At 39.7% G+C, this 19,885-nt stretch overlaps 1 protein-coding gene across 1 annotated transcript; it reads right to left on the bottom strand.

The window, feature by feature from the left end:
- Positions 1 to 224: 224 nt before the first annotated feature.
- Smp_180060 (putative coenzyme q10 biosynthesis protein) lies at positions 225 to 14,284 on the bottom strand (the record flags this gene model as incomplete). Its single annotated transcript, XM_018788804.1, has 4 exons — positions 225 to 569; positions 2,283 to 2,351; positions 12,947 to 13,201; positions 14,141 to 14,284. 4 exons carry the CDS (start codon positions 14,282 to 14,284, stop codon positions 492 to 494), a joined length of 546 nt encoding a protein of 181 aa, XP_018654310.1. The 3' UTR covers positions 225 to 491.
- Positions 14,285 to 19,885: the final 5,601 nt, after the last annotated feature.

Raw genomic sequence — 19,885 nt, 5'->3', positions numbered from 1 at the left:
ATGTATACATTCCGTAGTTTAAACAAACGAGAGAAAAATGTCGAAGTATCTCATGCTGAAATTCCCCACTGTACCGGAAATATAACACTGGATAGGTCAGTCACTAAACAAGATATGTAAAATTCTCATTAGAATCATGATAATCAGTCTAACTTCAACTAACAATACCCAAAACATTTATATGAAAGCTAACAGTTTTCGGTTGAAAACTAGATGAAGTATTTAATTACAGCTGAATTATTTACTTCAGAAATTTGATTTGATTAACATAATTTACGTGACATAAAAGTGAATTATTTATGAGGTCTTTAATGAACCAACGTACAATAATTCATGATGGAAAACATTCACAATGTATCTAAATAAACCAAAGTAATAAGAATTAAAATCTGTAGGAAATTTACACTACGTGTGATAAAGTGAGAACACGTAATTTAGAGAGTAATCATTAATAAATGTACAAAGTAACTATTATTGAAGCTAATTTTTCATCATATACGTTCAGCCAAAAAAATACTTGCTCGACAACCCGCTTTTATTATTTGAGACATGATATCGTAGAAAGGAGCCTGGAGTAAAACAAAAGATTGTTAGACAATATGACAGGAGTACAGTTTAAATTCCAAAAAACGATTAAATTAAAGAGATACCTGTGCTAAGTATCTCTATGAGCTGTCGTTTAAAAAAAACAATTCAGTGTCTGAAGACAATATAAACAAGACTAAACTCGGCAATTAAGAAACATGTCAAAGGAATTATACATTATAAATCGAAACCCTTTGGGTAGTCTGTCAAACATTTTGTTGGATGATTATCAGACTAGTTTTTATATAACACTAGAACCTTTCTATGAAGACAGTCCACATTAACTAAAAATAATTTGATCATTAGTCATATCATTTAACCCATTTTATCCATTCTGTAGATCTGTATTTGTTATGTAATTACATCCAAATGGTCTTACTGTAGTTATACTGTGACATAGTCCTTATGTCCTACTATCATATACGTAAGAGTTTTAGACGGATATTTCTCACTCTAGATTGAATTTATCTACAACTTCACGTGGATATGCAAACTGTAAATTCTGTGACTTACTTCGATAAGTCTAAACCATATAATTAGGGATTCATTGTTTCTATAACCACCCAATAATGTACTAACATAATTAGGTTGGATATAAATCAATAAATAATGTCAATAGACGATTATGTTTGCTGTGTAATATGAAGAAAAATAGTTACTTCATTGAAAGGTACAAAATAAGATATTTAACCTAATAAAAAGCGGATAATCTTCCTTAGATTTAATACCATTAATTTAATAACTAGTCGCAAGTAACTGTAAAATTATTGACTGCATGACAGCTGAATGAGAATTGAAGGACAACAAAATATTTACACTGAGCATGAATTGATAAGGATTAGTTTTCAACAAATTTACATAATTCCGTTCGATTTCTTATTCTTGCTTTACTTCAAGCTTATAAATAAAAATATGATAGTGAAAGTAATGTGAATCCAGTGATAGAAGGGAGCATCTTACTCCATATTTTTGATTTATCCGAAACATATTTATAAGCATTTACAGAAAATAAAAGATAAGCGTTAGCTGAGTCATCCAATGAGTTCTATTTGTTTAATCATGTTGAATATATTTCCAATTACACAGTATAACTGATGCCATAATCACATTATACTGTTTCATAAAAACAATAAATATCAACTAAGTTATACCCATGGTTGTTGATAACACCAAAAAAATATTTTTGGCTCAATGAAAACGATAATTTTCAATAGAAAAAGTAAGGAACTAAATATTGCTGTATGGAAATTCGTATGGGTCTAATATACTCCGTCTTTTCAGAATACTATCTAAGCCCATCGTTATTTTACTGTTGAATTAACAGATAAATGACACATCCGACACAGAAACTATTAATACCGGCCTGTGGTGTATAGATATGTGTGAAAGAGAATGATTCATAGTAATATGAAAGGAGATTAAACTGAATTTTACCATGATGAATCATTATCTGAAGATTTCGAAATTAAAACTACTTAGTCAAAGCTTTAGGTTCAGAGGTCATCAAAAACCACATGTATGGTAAGATGTTAATACTATAGAACAAGTAAACGGCAGACATAATTAAGACATTAAACAGCTCCACCACCTGTTTAACAATCAAGTTAGAAATATATACTTTATGCACTATACATAATGTATACTAAAGTAGACCATTTTTAATTTTATCTATAAATTATACATTCATAATAACTTACCTGTTCAGCATCATGTTCAAGGCCTGTATCATGATGCTCCATTTCTTCATCCCGAAACTTGGTTAATGTCTAGAAAAATACAAAATAAATTTTAAAAAATATTATGATAACTTGTCAATGAGTATTTAAAATAACATAAAGTGGGGAAATAAAACGATGCTTACCCATAACCTAGAAGCTGTGAACTACAGTCTTGAAAGAAAATAGTTCTTTTGCTCGAAATTACTACCATGTATAAAAATAATTTCAAAATTGAAGCTACCTTATATTGAATGATTTTTTTTAAAACGCGAAAATTTCCGCGTCTTGCATACGTATTACAGTCCTATAGTAGGGAAAAATTAATATATCCTTAGCTATTGAACCTTACAGTCAAAGTATAAGCTCATAGTCTCGAACCATGAAGGATAAAGATTTGAACTCTTCTATATCAAATTTCTTAAAACTATCATTATTTTTATGACACTAGTAAAAGGCTGGTAACCCCACTTGGAGTCCCTCTGGGGTTACTGCCGGTACCACGCCCAGATAAAGGAGTAGGGTTGGGGATGGGGTTAATGATTCAATCCCGCAGAAACTTAACTGGCTAAAAAACGCTAACCAGAAAAATTCAAATTATTCAAACTCTACGCTGGGGGTTAAGTCTTCATTTAGAAGAGTTATGACGCCTTATGGTGAAAGTGGAGTTCCTTTGAAAGTCACGAGGCTAATGCCGCTTATGACAACCAGAGCAATCATTTGTCTAAGTATATGGAATGTTCGTACAATGTGTGGGAACGGGAGAGCCCTGCAAATTGCTGCAGAAATGAAAAGATACAACTGAGAGGTGCTTGGAATCAAAGAAACACATTGGAACCAGGTTGGAGAACAAAGACTAATTTCAGGGGAGATGCTGTTATGCTCCGGCCACGAAGAAGAAAATGCCCCACATACACAAGGAGTGGCATTGATGCTATCCAAACAAGCACAAAAAGCCCTCACAGGGTGTGAATCTCATGGATCAAGGATCATCAAAGCCTCCTTCAAAACAAAGAAAGAGGGTATTACAATGAACGTCATCCAATGCTATGCGCCTACCAACGATTACAATGAAGACGTTAAAGATCAATTCTACAATAGGCTGTAGTCAATCGTCGATAATGCCCAACAAAAGATCTGACCATTCTGATGGGAAATCTAAATGCCAAAGTCGGGATGGACAACACCAGATATGAAGACATCATGGGACGACATAGACTATGAGAAAGGAATGAAAGTGGTGAGAGATTTGCAAATCTATGTGCCTTCAATAAACTGGTCATAGGTGGTACCATATTCCCAAACAAACGCATTCACAAAGCCACATGAACTTCACTGGATCACACTACACAAAATCAAATCGACCAAATCTGCATCAATAAAAAGTTCAGAAGGACGATGGAATACGTGAGAACCAAGAGAGGAGATGATACAGCCTCAGATCATCATTTGCTGGTCGCCAAGATGAAACTGAAACTCAGAAAGCACTGGACAACGGTGCGAACAACATCACAAAGGTTTAATATGGCCTTTCTTCGGGATACTGACAGACTCAAAGAATCCAAGATAGCCCTCAGCAATAAGTCCTAGGCCTTTTACGATCTCAATGTAGAGGGATGAAAGAGGCAATCACTTCAACATGTCAGGAGGTTCTGGGTTACAAGAAGCACCATCATAAGGAATGGATCACTGTTGGTACACTACACTGGATAAGATTGAAGAAAGGACGAACAAGAAGGCAGCAATCAATATCAGCCGAACAAGAACAGAGAAAGCCAAGGCATAGGCCGAATACACAGAAGCGAACAAGCAAGTGAAGAGGGGCATCAGAACCGACAAACGTAAATATGTGGAAGATTTAGGAATGACGGCGGAAAAGGCTGCAAGAGAAGGAAACATGAGACAACTGTATGACACAACAAAGAAACTCGCTAGAAATTACCGTAAACCAGTGAAAAGCAAGGAAGGTAAGGTAATCAACAACATTGAAGAACAACGAAACAGGTGTATAGAACACTTTGAGGAACTCTTGAATCGACCAGCACCACTGAACCCACCCAACATCGAAGTACCACCCACGGACCTCCCAATCGATGTTGACCAGCCAACAATTGAAGAGGTCAGCATGGCCGTCAGACAAATCAAGAGTGGCAAAGCAGCAGGACCAGATAACATTCCAGCAGAAGCACTGAAAGCAGGCGTGACAGTAACTTCAAAGATACTTCATTTTCTCTTCAACAAGATTTGGGATGAAGAACAAGTACCAATAGACTGAAAAGAAAGAAACCTGATCAAGATACTAAAAAAGGCTATCTCAGCAAGTGTGATAACTACAGGGGCATCACTCTTCTCTCAATACCAGGAAAAGTCTTCAACAGGGCATGGTTAAACAGAATGAAGGACTCCGTAGACGCCCAACTTCGAGACCAACAGGCTGGATTCCGTAAGGATCGATCGTGTACAGACCAAATCGCAACTCTACGGATCATTGTAGAATAATCAACTTCATTGACTACGAGAAAGCATTTGATAGCTTAGACAGGACAACAGTATGGGGGCTTCTTCGACACTACGGTATGCCTGAGAAGATAGTCAATATCATAGGGAATTCCTATGATAGATTAAACTGCCAAATCGTGCATAGAGGACAACTCATTGACTCGTTTGAGGTAAAGACCGGTGTCAGGCAAGGTTGCTTACTCTCACCCTTTCTCTTTCTCCTGGTGATCGACTGGATCATGAAGACGTCAACGTCTGGAGGGAAGCACGGGATACAATGGACGGCTAGGATGCAGCTGGACGATCTAGACTTCGCAGATGATTTGGCTCTTCTACCACACACGCAAAAACAAATGCAGGAGAAGACGGTCAGTGTAGCAGCAGCAGTAGGTCTCAATATACACAAAGGGAAAAGCAAGACTCTCCGATACAACACAACACGTTTCGAAACATAGACAAACGACTGGTTTTAATAGTATTCCTCGGACTGAAGTGACTTCTAACCGCCTTAGTCTAGAGCTTTGATGGCGGTTTATTATTGAAGTGTGCCACAATATTATATAAACTGTCTGAGAGCTAATAATAGATATATTTTTATGATATCCCAAAGGGCAGAAAATTGCATTTTTGATGTTTCATGACTTAATGTAAGCCACTCCTTCAGAGTAAATAAATAACCGAAATGAAATTAATACAAGTTTAAACGGTAGAAAGGAAACAATACATTAAGTCACGAAACATCAGAAACACAATTTTCCACTCATTGTGATGTCACGGAAAAGCTAATTATTATTAACTCTCTACCAAATGCTTAGTTTACTTGAAACTATCAAGTTCAAACTTGGTATTGATGTCTGAGGGCTCTTTGGTTGAACAGCATCAATTGAGTTAGGGCATAAAACAAACAGTCATCCGAATTGGCAACATAAAGTGGTGTTTGTCAAGAGTGTTAACATTTGCCCGTTTTATTTTTGTCTCAAATATTTTTCTAGAGGCAACATTTTCTATGCTTGACTTTTAATGGAGTAATCATCCACCAGGATATTCACTTATCGACTTACAATGCGCAAACGACATAGCTCTTTTTGGTAAGGATAGTAGCAAAACAAAATCTCCTGAACACGTTGTGCTGATGCGGTGTAGCAACTTAGACTGACGTACAAATGCTCCAGGATTAACACTGCTTATGGCTAACTAGTATGAGATATCCACCTGTAAACCAGAAAGTTGGGTTTACTGTGTACCACTCCGTTATGTGTTATCCTATAACTGTAAAATACTGACTATAAAAGTATAAAACACAAACAGATGGCAATTACTTGATAACAAGTGTCTTTGCAGCGTCGATAGGGTTTAGTGAGACAATTGAGTAAGAAATGCTTAGCTCGAAGGTGAGGTACTAGTGAGAGATACGTAATCGGTTGATAAGGTTGTGAATATTTATCGATTGAGTTGGCTTGGATACATGATACATAGATTCCAACACAAAAAAAATATGACTTGACGATGAAGAAAGAATTGATAGAACAAAAGGTAAAATTTTGAAACTCAAGGCAAATAAACAAATATGTAATGTATCTCATCTTAATTGACTGATTAAGAGCTATGTCACCTAACATCTCCAATCACTGGTAGTGCAGACTACAATCAAATAGTCTGAAACTACCAGAGCAGCTCGGACTCATAGTTAATGACCCAGAGGATAAGCAAAGTTCTAGTGATTAAATTACTGTGCCAGAGGAACAATATGTAAATAGATTACATATTTTGTAGTGAATAGTATTATGTAAGATACATAACTAAATTTCGAGGAAAAATTTGCGGAGCAACTTGTACGTTTTGTAGTCTGTAGTTGGTATATGTTGTAAATGGTCCTTTAATCAGAGACACTTAATAACTAACATCCATGCAGTAAATCAATCAATTAAATGTCTTGCACCAAAATATAGAAATATTTTGGTGGGGTTTTGTTCTCTGGGCTGGATGGTTTGGTCGTGGAGCTTTCGTCGCTATCCCGAAAGACATCATCAGAACAAACTTCTGGTAGAGGTGAAGTGTTCGAATTTCTCCACATATGACTCACAGCTTGTCCTGTAGACCTCGATCTTGATTGGTCATTGTTGACCCTTAACCTGTCAGTTTTTTACTTCTTTATTTCGATTTTACTGCCCATTGATTTTATTTGTGGTACTATACTTGTCCATAATTTTTCTGATTGCTTGAAAAACTCTCTGGTGTTTTTAGAATTGCCTTTATCCAAGATCTCAACATTTTCCGAGTCGAATGTGTATCCATAGTTGTCCACATGCATTGATACGAGCGAAAATGTCATGGCGCTTGGCCGCTGATTGATGTCCATGCAGGCGAAGATGAAGAGAGAATCCGCTTTGTCCGACGTAGTGTTTTTAGCAGCCAGTTCAGTTCTCCATCTTTTGTCCTTTGGTTTGTATAGGATTGATTGAAGTGATTTTGTTGGTTTATGTGCTACACCTATTCTAAAAGGCTTCAACAATCTCGCTGTAATTTCTGATATGCCCTTTACGATCCGTTTGTTGGTTTCTGCTGATGCATTTTGTTGGTACTTTTTGATAAAGTTGATTGGTTAGCCGTACTTTTGGAAGATTGCCTTTAGATATTTTTCTAATTTTTCTTCGCTGCAAGTGTGTACTCGCCCTCTTGAACAAAGCTTGTACGCAGTTGATTTTGTGGGCTCTTGAGTTGTTGCTTCAGTAATTGGAAATTTGGTCTGTGTGAGTCGGCTTCCGATATACTTGACTCTCCTGTTTTCCTGTGCCAGTTTTGGTGATTAACACATTCTGTTCCAGGAACAGGAGTCAAAAAACAAACTACCTTTCTTGGATATACTCACACACTCTACAAATAAAAAAATCAAGCCAAAGCTAAGTTGATTTCAGGCTCCTCATAAACACAAGTAAACTAGACATGCAACAGACTTCTGTATATGTTTTTGAAAACCAATAATAATTATTGTTTTACTTCTTTCGTTTATGCATCCTTATAATGTTGTATTATTTTAAGCGATGCAACTTGTTGCAAAAGTGAAAATTAGTTTTCAAATACACATATAAACATCATCATAACATACTGCTTTCAGCAGTCTTCAGTGCTATTAAGAAAATGTAACTTGTCCATTGTTTCATCCAGTCACGAAGATGAGCCTCTATAATTGAGGTAACCGCCCTAAACATCATTGCAAAATTAATTACGGATTTAGAGCCTGGGTAAAAAATTTTGCAATATCTCTAAAAACCATGGACAAGAGAATCCATTTAACCGTTTTATTAAAAAAAGAATACCGATATTTCAAACGCAAATGTTTGGATAATTGAATTGTCTTTTCAGATGCGTTATTTCTGATAATTCAGTCAGTCAGTCAGTTACAACGTAGAACTTCGTACGTACATACATCAGTTCGAGTTGCCATACCACATTACCACAGAGATGAAGTTGTCGATTCAAATCCCATTGTGGTAGAAGTAGTAAGAGTATAAACAGTAATCCGAAAGATTAGGGTTTGAAGATGTTATTCAAGGAGTATAATACAGTGAAATAAATTTGGAAAGAGAAAAAGGAAAAGGACACAAATAATTCAGAAGATTAGAATTTGAGAGAACACAAAGAGTGGATACACCTTCGCCATTGCAAACGATTTTGAGCCACGTCATTCAAGGTCTCTAACCATCGGTTGCTATCATCTCGCGAGTCCCAACCAGGTAGTCTACACCTACCAACATGGCTCAGTCCACTTGTCAGTGACTTCATGGATTTATGCCATGTTTTGGTCTGGCCGCCCCTAGCTTTCTACCAACCTGCTCCTACACTATAAAGCATTGCACGTCGGGGCAGTCGGTGGTTGGGCATACGTAACACATGTCCCAGCCATCTCAACTGATAAAGTTTCACTACTTCATCAATCGATTTTCCATCCTTACCTAGTACCCGTTTCCTAACATCTGCATTACTTACTCGGTGGTCCCAGAATATACGAGCAATCCTTCGAAGACATCTATGATCGAAAACTAGTAGCCTACGAATATCCTCTACTCTTATGGGCCATGTTTCACTGCCATAAAGTAGGACGGAACGAACTGCTGCACAGTAAACCCGTCCTTTTGTTGCTAGACGGATATCTCGCCTACGCCATAAATGGCGCAAGTTGGCGAAAGCTAGACGAGCCTTCTGTATCCGTGCTGAGATTTCGTCATACACCAGACCACAAGGGCTGATGAGACTCCCAAGATAAGTGAAGCTGTCAACACGCTCAACTACTTCACTCCCTATCATTAGTTCAGGTGTCGATGCAACCCAATCCTGAAGTAACATTTTGCACTTCGAGGGAGAGAATCGCATCCCGAACATGCCTGCATAGTTGCTTATGGTGGTCAGAAGACTCTGGATTTTGTCAGCGTCTTCACCAAATAAAACTATGTCGTCGGCGTATTCTAAGTCAATAAGTGAGCCTCCTGGTAAAAGTTCAACTCCAGGAGATTGAGATGATGAAAGTGTTATCTCCAAAAGCATGTCGACAACAAAGTTAAACAGGAATGGGGAGAGTGGACAGCCCTGACGAACACCACTTGAGGTAACCAATTCTGATGACAGTTCGCCATAGGCTCTAACTCGACCAGTTGTGTTCGAGTAGAGAGCCTTTATGAGGTTAACGTACTTCTTTGGTACTCCTTTCACTGACAAACACTGCCATAGAACCTCACGATCAACGGAGTCAAATTCCGCCTTAAGGTCAAGAAATACTACTATTGTGGGACATCTGAATGTGTGTCTATGTTCTAGGACCTGACGTAGAGTGAATATCTGATCTATGCAACCACGTCCAGGTCGAAAACCAGCCTGGTTTTCTCTAGTCTGCTCTTCACGAGCTTTGGTTAGGCGTCCAAATATTATTGAAGCTAATATTTTAGACACTATATTAGTCAAACTGATTCCTCTGTGATTGTCACAGGAGGACTTTTGTCCTTTCTTATAGACTGGCACAATCAGTGATTGGGACCAGTCAGATGGAATTACGTCCAGTTCCCATATTCTATCTAAGACCTTAGTCAATCTCGCTGCTAGTACTGGACCACCATCCTTAAAAATCTCAGGGGTAAACCTGTCAGGGCCTGCGGCTCTCCCTCGCTTTAGATTTCCTATAGCTTTTTCGACCTCGTAGAGAGTTGGAGAACCTACCTCAACTTGCCATTCAGGACGACTGGGGATCGTGGGTAACTGAAGTATGGCTGAAGGCCAGTTGAACTGATCCCTAAAGTGTTCTGCCCATCGATCCAATCTCCTGGATTGAGAGTGAATGATATGCCCATCTTTGTCTGAGATAGTTTCGCTAATAGTTGGGTTCCTAATGCCGGTTTCTTTAATAAGTCTGGATAGTTGTCTGCTGTTACCTATTGCCGCTGCCTTTTCCATCTCTCTTTCTTTTGCTACCCACCACTGTTCACGATCATTGCGTAGGCTTCTTATTAGCCTTCGCTTAAGCTGACTCCGCTCTTCGTTATGTTCAGAGCCAGGTGGGATAAGTTTTCGAGCATCTATCAGTGCGGTAGATGCTGTTGAGATCCATTGTTTCTCCCTGACCTTATGGCTTACCTTACTAGCGGATATCACTGCTGTTTCCACAGCTTTTCGGATGCCATTCCACGCTGCTTCGGGGTGGGCACAACTTACATGTCTGTCTAACTGTTTTTCCAGTTGTTCCTGAAATATATTCTTAGCTTGCTTATCATTAAGTAGAACCCTTAGAGGCTTCCCTGCAGTGTCTTTCCTACGTCCAGTAAGACGAAGACAGATACGTGCTCGCACTAGAGCATGGTCTGAGTCTAAACATGTGCCACAGAATGATCGACAGTCTTCTATCGAGCCCCTCCATCGGTGGCTGATAGCAATGTGATCTAATTGGGTCCAACGTTGGGACGAATTCGGGAGTCGCCATGTCAAAAGATGTTTTTCCTTATGCTTAAAGTTAGTATTTGCAAGAAATAGGCGGTTATCTGAGCACAGCTGCAACAGACGGTCGCAATTATCTGTTCTTTGAGCCACGACACCATAAGATCCACCCAGGTGTCTTTCCCTTTCACTTAGTTTACCTACTTGAGCATTAAAGTCACCAGCCACTATTACTACATCAGAACGCCTAGCTTTTCGGAGAAGGTCAGAAAGTTTCCTGTAAAACTCATCTTTTATATCGTCTGAGCTGCAGTCAGTGGGAGAGTAGGCAGAGACGACGAAGAGGCAACGACGAGTTTCCCTATCTTTCCGAGTCGGACAGCGCATAGACGACTGTCTACTGGGATCCAGTCTAAAAGAGCTAGTTCTGCCCTACGACTTAATGCTATACCTACTCCAGCGAGGCCACGGGAAGCAGCATCAGGGCTTCCAGATACAAGAAGCGTGTATCGAGATGGTTCTTTATTTTGATATAGTGAGGTCAAATGAATGACGCTACTCAGATCTTGTATGCGCGTTTCGGAGACGCAGCACACATCGATGGTGTAAGATTCTAGAGTCCTAGCTAAGGAAGCCTGTTGTCCTATTTGGCACAATGTTCGGACATTAAAAGTTCCTATATGTAGTTTAGAGCGTGGTTTCAGGAGACCAGGAATAACGTTCCGTGTACTTGAATCGTTTTCCCTAGCGGTGCAAGGTGATAAAAGGACGTCAGAAGGGTTAGTCGTGGAGATAAGAGAGTTATTAGGTGTAGGAAGGATTTGAAAGTGACCAACTTGGTCTCGTGTGCTGTTACGGGTATGAGGGCTAATATCACTTACCGGCTGCTCACACCGTGGAAGGGTATTTCTTGAGGGACCTGAAAAAGAAATCGGATTAGTGTTGGTCTTAACGACCTGGGAGCGTGACCGCAGTGCCCAAGGGACAACTGCTTGAGGTCGGTCACGCACGGCCTTTTTGTGGGGGATTTTTGACGTGTTAGCTCCGTTCTTTAAAGGACCTTACCGCCGGAGACGGAAATCCGTGGATAAGGCGAGGTGTGCATTTTTAGGGTCGACCTTTTCTAACCCCACCCCTCCTTGTGGGAAGGCAGCATCGCTGTCATGCTGGTTGTCCGAAGGAAACACCTTACTGCCGTCACACCTCTGTAGTCAGCAGTACGACTTTGCCTTCGGACCTTGGGATTGCTGCTTTTAGTCTTACCACTCTTCAACCGACCTGTCTGGCATGGTAGGACCTCGAGGAACGATTGTTCCAGCCAGCATAGCTCGATTGCTTCATCACGATAGGCAAGCCCGACCACCACGTCAAGGTAGCAGCAACGGTCGGGATTTCTGATAATTAAAAAATATTAAGGCTAAAGTGGGAAGCGTTTCACTAAGTATGAACCAGGGTGAAATAATTAGTCGCAAAAGCCTCTTAAATGTTCAAAATTAGGACGATATATTTGAACTTATCTTAATTCGCTTTGACGATGCTTGAAAAACCTTCATATCTAAGTCAACAATAAATGAACTCCATTTCGAAGGTGAATAGATTGGACAATAAGATGTACAGAACTATTTTACAGACAAGAATTTAACAAGCATTAGATCAATTGTTATAATATCTAGTTAAGTGTAAAATCTTACGTAGAGATAGTAAGCCAGCTGACCGAGCTATCCTATTCTAACTTAGGTGGTTGGAACGTTGTTAGAACCATGCCACAACGCACAATGCGAAATGCTACAAGTAGCTAAACAAAGATACGACTCTGAATAATAGATGCAACGAATGATGGACTGAATCATGTCAGTGAATGTAAAACTCCAAGTCTGGATCTGTAATGATCGTAATCTATGGTTGGATGAAATATTTTAGAATGGTGCACTTGAATTTATTACCTATCTTCTTCAGGATCTTTATTACTATGTTTTTCCATAATTTCAGTACTTTTATCGATCCCTTCTAAATCATTTTTCTACTATGTAGCTTTACATTGAATTTGACGCTATTTCTCACCTATGTTTATTCCCTTATTAATCCCCTCTCGATATGTTAGTGTGGAATGCAGCAACTCAGACCACGTTTTTGATAACTGATCAACAAGAAAAGTAGGATCGAAATACACTGTTGTACATCAACAAATACATAAAACCAAACAGCAAACTATCTAAATAACAACTAACCTGCAGCAACTCTTGATAGGTTTCAGGGTCACTCTCGACAAGCTCACGAATTTGATTGTTGTAGTGCTCAGATATCACTGACTCGACAGCAACGGTGCAAGCCATAGCAGATTTAGAACCCAAAAGCGCACTTCCCACACCTAGTGCAAACCCAGCAATGCTCCACAAAGGTAAAAGTAATGTTGGCCTGACTCTATGAATAGGAATAAGTTCCTGGAATTTTTTCAAATGTTCCTCTTCTTGATCATGCATTTTCTACGAATACAGTAAAAATTATTGTTACGGGTTTGCAAACATCCCATGTATAATGAAAAACCAAACTAGTATATCTAATAGCATCGCTTTTGGATTTGCATTTAATTGCATTTAATCACCAGTGTCAGACATTACCAAAATAACTAAGGGACAACTTGGAAAGACAAAAGCAATCCAAAACAACTTTGATACACGGAGATCAGAAAACATCGGTTGAATAACTCCTTTTAAATAGATGTAAATAATTAGTACCTTTGAAATTTCGTGTGATAAAAGCAACACAAATGAATATACCCAAAAGGAACCTATTGAACCTAAACTAAAAAAATATATGCTTCTATCGTTCAGTAATCACAACATAACATTATATTAGCCATGGAACTAAAGATATCTTGAAATCCGAACGAATATATGGGTAACTGACTTAACGTTCTCAAACACGCCTGAAATTTGAAACTAAGTAATCTTTGAAATGCAATGAGAATGATTAAGTCAGCCGAAAAACACAGAGATTGTGATGACGATTACGAAGACAGTCTGGAATGTGTAGTGGGGTATTTCTGAATACTTTGGGCATTTTTTCAGGATATATATATATATATACTACCAAACTAATTAAGTCCAAAGTGATGGATTTCATTTTGGTGAGTTCGGAAATGCTTGTGACCGAAAATATTGCCCAGAGATCACAAAGTAACAAAGCAAATAGTTTTTTACTATCGCTTGGGTAGATGCACGAAGAGAGATGCTCTAAAGTTCCATTCTTTTAAGTAACCGACCAATTCATAAATCCTAATTCACAATTCTTGAATCAGTAAAGACGAAATTATTTTAAGCTAGTAAATTCATACTATCGTAAGCTATACTTGGTAGTATTTGAGATAAATTCAAATCATAATGATAATTAAACATGTGAAATGAAGTTTGGTAAACGTTTACCTTTATTTTCGGGCCTATACTCGATTTCCCAAGTACTATAAGCTGTCCTTGGTAAATTCTATTGGCACCTAACTCTCCTGCATGATCGACTCTAATAATACGATCCACAAGAGCCCTAACTTTAGGAGAAACTGACCTAGCCATTTTTCGCAGTTGATATGGCGCGTCGATAAACGACCTAGTTATTTATGCAGTTCAAAGGATTCAAACGATTGTGGACGGAATAGAAGAAGCTTTCGCTTAACGGGCTGCCGCGTCTGGTAGCAGTGGATCACCAATACCTCCAGGCAAAAACCTAGGTATATTAACAATAATAGGAAAAAAGAAATTGGTAAATCATACTAATGTGTTATCCTTAGTCCTTAAGAATAGGTCAAATTTCCTCTTAAAGGACTCCTGGGACCAGCTCAGTCGGCAGCGAATTCCAGTATTTGACAACTCTTACGAAATAAAAGCTGTGTTTACAGTCTGTTCTGCTATGTTGGGTCTCCAGTTTCTGGGTGTTGCCTCTTAGGTTAGGGTTGTGACTAAGCTTAAGAAGATGTTTAAGGGGATGACCGGAAGTGTTAAGGATACTACAAGTCATAAAAAGGTCACCTCCAAGGCGCCTATACTATAACGGGTAAAAGTTAAGTGATTGGAGGCGTTCTTCTTAAGGTTGGAATTTGAGTCCCCGAACTGATTTCGTGGCTCGACGTTGGATACGTTCAAGAGTGTCCTTATCCCTTTGGAGTGATGGAGGAAATACTATATTTCCGCACTCTATATGGGGACGAATAAAACTGTTGAAGATTGTGTGGAAAGTTCTACCGTCAAACTGGCCAAAAATGTTACCAGTGCAAGGTTTGCCTGAAAGGCATTTTTTCACAGATAGCGAACAACTTCAAGTCGTAATCTTTTTAGACTTGGAATACTTATTGAGAGGAGTTTCCCAAGTTGTAACTGTAGTCTGCGAAATGTCACAGATGGACTACTTTACACTTTGAAGTGTTGGAGGTAAGTCCGTTGTCGTCTGCCCGACTTTGAAGTCGAGTCAGATCCTCCTGAAGTGCCAGTATATCCTCTCGGTTGCGTATCTTTCTCTCTCCAAAGTTCACATCACTAGCAAAAAGCAATAAGTCAGACGATAATCGTTGTGGGAGATCGTTTATGTAAATCAAGAAGAGAAGAGGTTCTAGTGTTGAGCCCTCGAGGATCCCACAAGGACATTCCATAGCTTGAGAGAAAGTGAAGTTCACCCTGACCTTAAAATGTCGAGATTTTAGATATGAAGTGAGCCGGTCAATTAGAGGTGGTTTGATACCTAATCGTCTAAGCTTATTGATAAGAAATATATGGTTGACCCTATCAAAAGCTTTTGAGAAATCAAGCTAAATAACGTCAACCTTCCCCTTACGATCAAGGATGCTTGTCCAACTGACCACTGCAGTCGGCAGGTAGGTTGTACAACAGTGACCCTTCCTGAAACCATGCTTTTGGGGTGAGAACAACTTTAGAGATAATAAGTAGTTGTGTATACTATCGCATATCAGAGACTCCATGATTTTAGAAGGCATAGCGAGAAGGGCCAACTGTCAGTAGCTCGAGGGTTGGTTGCGTTGACCTCCTTTGAAAATTGGTGTGATGTGAGCCATCTTCCTAATTTCCAGTATTTTGCTTCGGCTTAGCGAGTGTGAAGACATTACCCTAAGCGTTGTTGCGAGGATTGAAGCTCCTTCCCTCAGTATAGAAGAATGAACCATATCCGGACTAGGAGAAGTGTCTTTTCTTATGTGCTGCAGTTTACGGAACATCAGGTCAACGCTCAGGTTCACTTCGTAGATTCCTGTGCAGTTGCTGGTGAGGCTTTCATCAGTGTAGTTGGTGTGGGTCGGTTGAAATGTCTGAGGGTATTGTTCAGCCAAAAGATTAGCGGCATCCCCATTGTTATTGGTCCGACTATTAGGACCTAGCAGTTGGTAAACTCCAGTTTTAGCTTGTCGAAGAGAAGCTGTATAAAGGAATAAGTTTTCCGGGTTGGAGATAAATTTACTGATAAGCATGGTCTGGTACTGAAGCCTGTCTTCTCTTATTGCGTTTGTGCATAAGTTCCTTATATGTTTGTATTGCCTGTAGGCGTCGTTGTTATCAGTTCGTTTGTATTCTGCCCAACAGTGCCTTTTGTGGCTTAGCAAACTAAGAGTGTGGTTCTTGATGATTGTGGGTTGCTCGTAGATTTTGGGAACCGTCTCAGGAACTGAATGCATAGTAGCACATAAGAGCGTGTACAGTAAGATATCCCAATGAGTATCAACTTCAAGTTGATGGTAAACATCCAAATCCACCTGTTGTAGATAGTTGTGTAAAGCTAACACATTCAACCGTTTGAAATTCCAACGCTTGTTTGCTGACAAAACTGAAGGTTAGAACGGCGTGATCGCTTTTCCCCAGGTAGCCAGAATTGAGAGGTCGTCCACTAGGAATTCTTCATTTGTGAAAACCCAGTCTAAGGGCGACGGCGTCTGACTGTTTCTCCAATGAATTGCCGACTTCACATTTTCGAATAACCACAGATCATTAATTAGGTTGAAGAGTCGAGCTTCAGTAGAGTTTTCATCTCCAATATACGTATGTGCCGCGAAATCGACTCTAGGAAGATTGAAGTCCCCTAGAATCAGGACATGAGAGAATCCGAGACGCGTAGAGCGAGTTAATTCTTCCAGCAAACGATTGTCGTGTGCGATGTCAGCAGTGAGCCTCCTGTAGATGACGCCAACTAGACACCTCTAGGTGGTAGACAATCTTACTGAGAACCATACTGATTCATCAAGACATAGGAACTCTTGGTTGTGAAGTTGGTGCACCTGCAGGCATGAATGCTACTCCATCACCCACTCCTGTTTGTCTGTCGTGGCGAAACAAAGACATTCCAGGTATTGTTAGCTCCTGATCCGTAAACTGAGAAGATATCCAAGTTTCAGATATTCGTATTAGATGAACGTTATTAGAGATGCTAAGTTCACGTAGCTCATCCATTTTATTTGACAAACTCGCGGCGTTCATGTATAAGCAGTTTATGCTTTCAACTTGGAATGCATGAGCTTCTTCCTGTTTGTCTGTATAAGCCATACGTGAGTGGACAAGTAGCCTACCTATACAAGGTTTTCGGAGTTGGTAGTCCCTGTCCTTTACACGTATTTTTTATGATCGAGACAGTCCACAAGCGGTATTGTCAGCTCCAGCTTGAGTTTGTGATTGATCCTGGTGTCATGTGGCCTATCCGAATGCATATGGATTCCAGTTGACCACCGCCGTCTGTTGGCACAAAATGCTTCCAGAATTGCAGCCGCCATATGGGAAGATGGGGAGAATATCTTCATAAGCAGAAGTCTGGAATCGCAGTCCTTCTTGCCTAGTCTCGTCACATGTTGAGTCAGTATGTTTTTGAGCTTTAAGTATTGCTTCATGAATGTCTATTCCCTAGTATCAGAGTTTGTTTGACCAGGGTCCGTGTTTTCCGGTACACCTTGCACAATGATATTTGTTCCGCGGAAATACACCTCGCGAGATCCTTTAGGGGTGTTCCGGATGAAATTTTGCTCGGTATACAGTATGTCAGGCAGTATTCATACATTCCCATATGATTTCAGTAAGTGACTAGCTAGCAGGACGTCCTCTACGTCTGAAGAATTCTTGAGTGTTACACGAAGTAGCCTCGGATGATTTTGATCGTTAGGGTCATTCCCCTGAGTGAGCCGTGTGACCGTCAATGGCTTTATTCGGGGGAGTTCAATATTCTTTTTCAATTCTCTCCAGAGCATCCTGTCGTTTTCGTCCTGCAAACTGAGGGGAAGGTCAGGGTTGTCTTTAAGGTTCATAATTATGAGAGAGTCACCACGAACCGTTATTGATTTCCCAACTTTTCCAGTGCGTCCAGGTTCGACGGCTTGTTGTTTGGAGGTCTAAGCGCGTTTCCAATTCTTAGGCTCGTTGATTACCGGATGCACATTCTTGGGGGTAAACTGTGCGGCACAGTCACCAGTTGATTTCTGTACAATACTTAGGCGTTAACGCCTGGTCCTTTAAACCCTGTTAACGTGGGTTCAACCACCTATTGAGTTGTTAGGAACCACTGTTTCATTCAGGGACTTTGCGCTTGGAGACCCAAGTCTACCGAGGGAGCCAATAACCTTCGACATTAAAATGGTGCTGAGTTTCAGTATTTCATCACTAGTGCTTTTACCTGCACCATTGATATTATACCTGTCGATATCCCTCTTCTTATTTACGCTGCGCGTTCCTGTTTTTCTGCCCGTTGTATGACTGTCACTTATCAAGTTTTCAGGCAAATTCTTCCTCAGACCTGTCAGTAGGGCAATGATGTTACTCAGCAAAACTACGTTATCCTGGTTGCACATAACACATAGCCACCCAAGACCCGACTTGTTGAGTCTACTGTAGTCAGTTGCTGTTAGATCTGTGCAGGCTTCGTGAAACCAACCTTTGCAGTTGTCGCACTGCATGCCAGATGTAACAGCAAAACGGCAACCGGGACTTTCGCATGAATTTTTCATGACTATTGACATAAACTGTCTAATAATAGAAGCAGTAAGCCTAGGACCGTTATAAGAAACACAGTACACTAAAACAGGCAAAAATGGATAAAAACAGGTTACGATAAGCTAAAACTAGCCTTCACGTGAAAAACTGAAAAAAACCGATAGTAAGCCGAGGCAAAACCACAGTTAACTATTAAGTTGGGTGGAACTCAAAATAAGTAATCTACCAAACGTATAGCTCAGAATGGATTATTTAGATCAGAAATGGTACTTTTGTTGCGTAAAAACATAGCAAAAGTTTGAGAAATGCAAATCATGATAAGACTAAGCTTCCCGTTCGAAAAAAATGTACATCCAATTAATTTATCTCATGATAATAGAAAGCGAATGACCGTATAGTTGGAAATGGTACTAAGTTCCCAGCAGGGTGTGATAAGATCAACTCCGCCTATAGTCCCCTAGGGCTACTAACGGTCTCAAGCCCGCAAAAAGGAAAAGGGATAGGTGTAGGGTCGGCAACCCCGCCCCATAGAAAACAACCTTTCCAAAAAACGCCAACCAGAATAAACAAATTAAACCATTTAAACTCTGCCCCCCCAGTTGAAGGAAAATTATGATGCCTGAAGATGAAAGCCGAGATTCTTAGGAAGTCACGGGGCCAATGCTCCTTCTAACAACCACGGCAACAATTTTTATAGATACATGGAACGTCCGGACAATGTGGGAGACCAGGAGGTCCAGTCAAATAGCTGGAGAAACGAAAAGATACAAGTTCTCCAAATCAGTGAAGCACGCTGGACCCAAGCTGAACAGCAAAAGTTAGGTACGGGAGAGATGCTGCTGTACTCCGGTAAATACTCCACACCATTAGAAAGTTGCTCTAACGCTGTCTAAAGAAGTACGAAATGCACTTATAGGATGGGAATCTCATGGACTCGCGATCATCAAAGCATCCTTGAAAACAAAGAAGGAGGGAATTGTTATATACTAGGGGAGAAGTAAGTACGGATAACTTACGGGACCTATTATTGGACTATTATTCTATGTATATTCCTATTGTATAACTATTCAGTAACCAGATTATCTATATCTACATTCATCTTATTGTAAGCTTCTTTTTGACCCATTGATTATTATTATATGATTTACTGTTCCTATGTTATGCTCAGTTTATTGATTATTGTCTCCCACGCTTACAGCCTCATTT

This window comes from Schistosoma mansoni, chromosome W (assembly GCF_000237925.1).
Source record: "Schistosoma mansoni strain Puerto Rico chromosome W, complete genome".
NCBI classification, from domain to species: domain Eukaryota; kingdom Metazoa; phylum Platyhelminthes; class Trematoda; order Strigeidida; family Schistosomatidae; genus Schistosoma; species Schistosoma mansoni.
The sequence above is the reverse complement of the archived record's forward strand: the minus strand, read 5'-3'. Positions and strand labels throughout refer to the sequence as shown.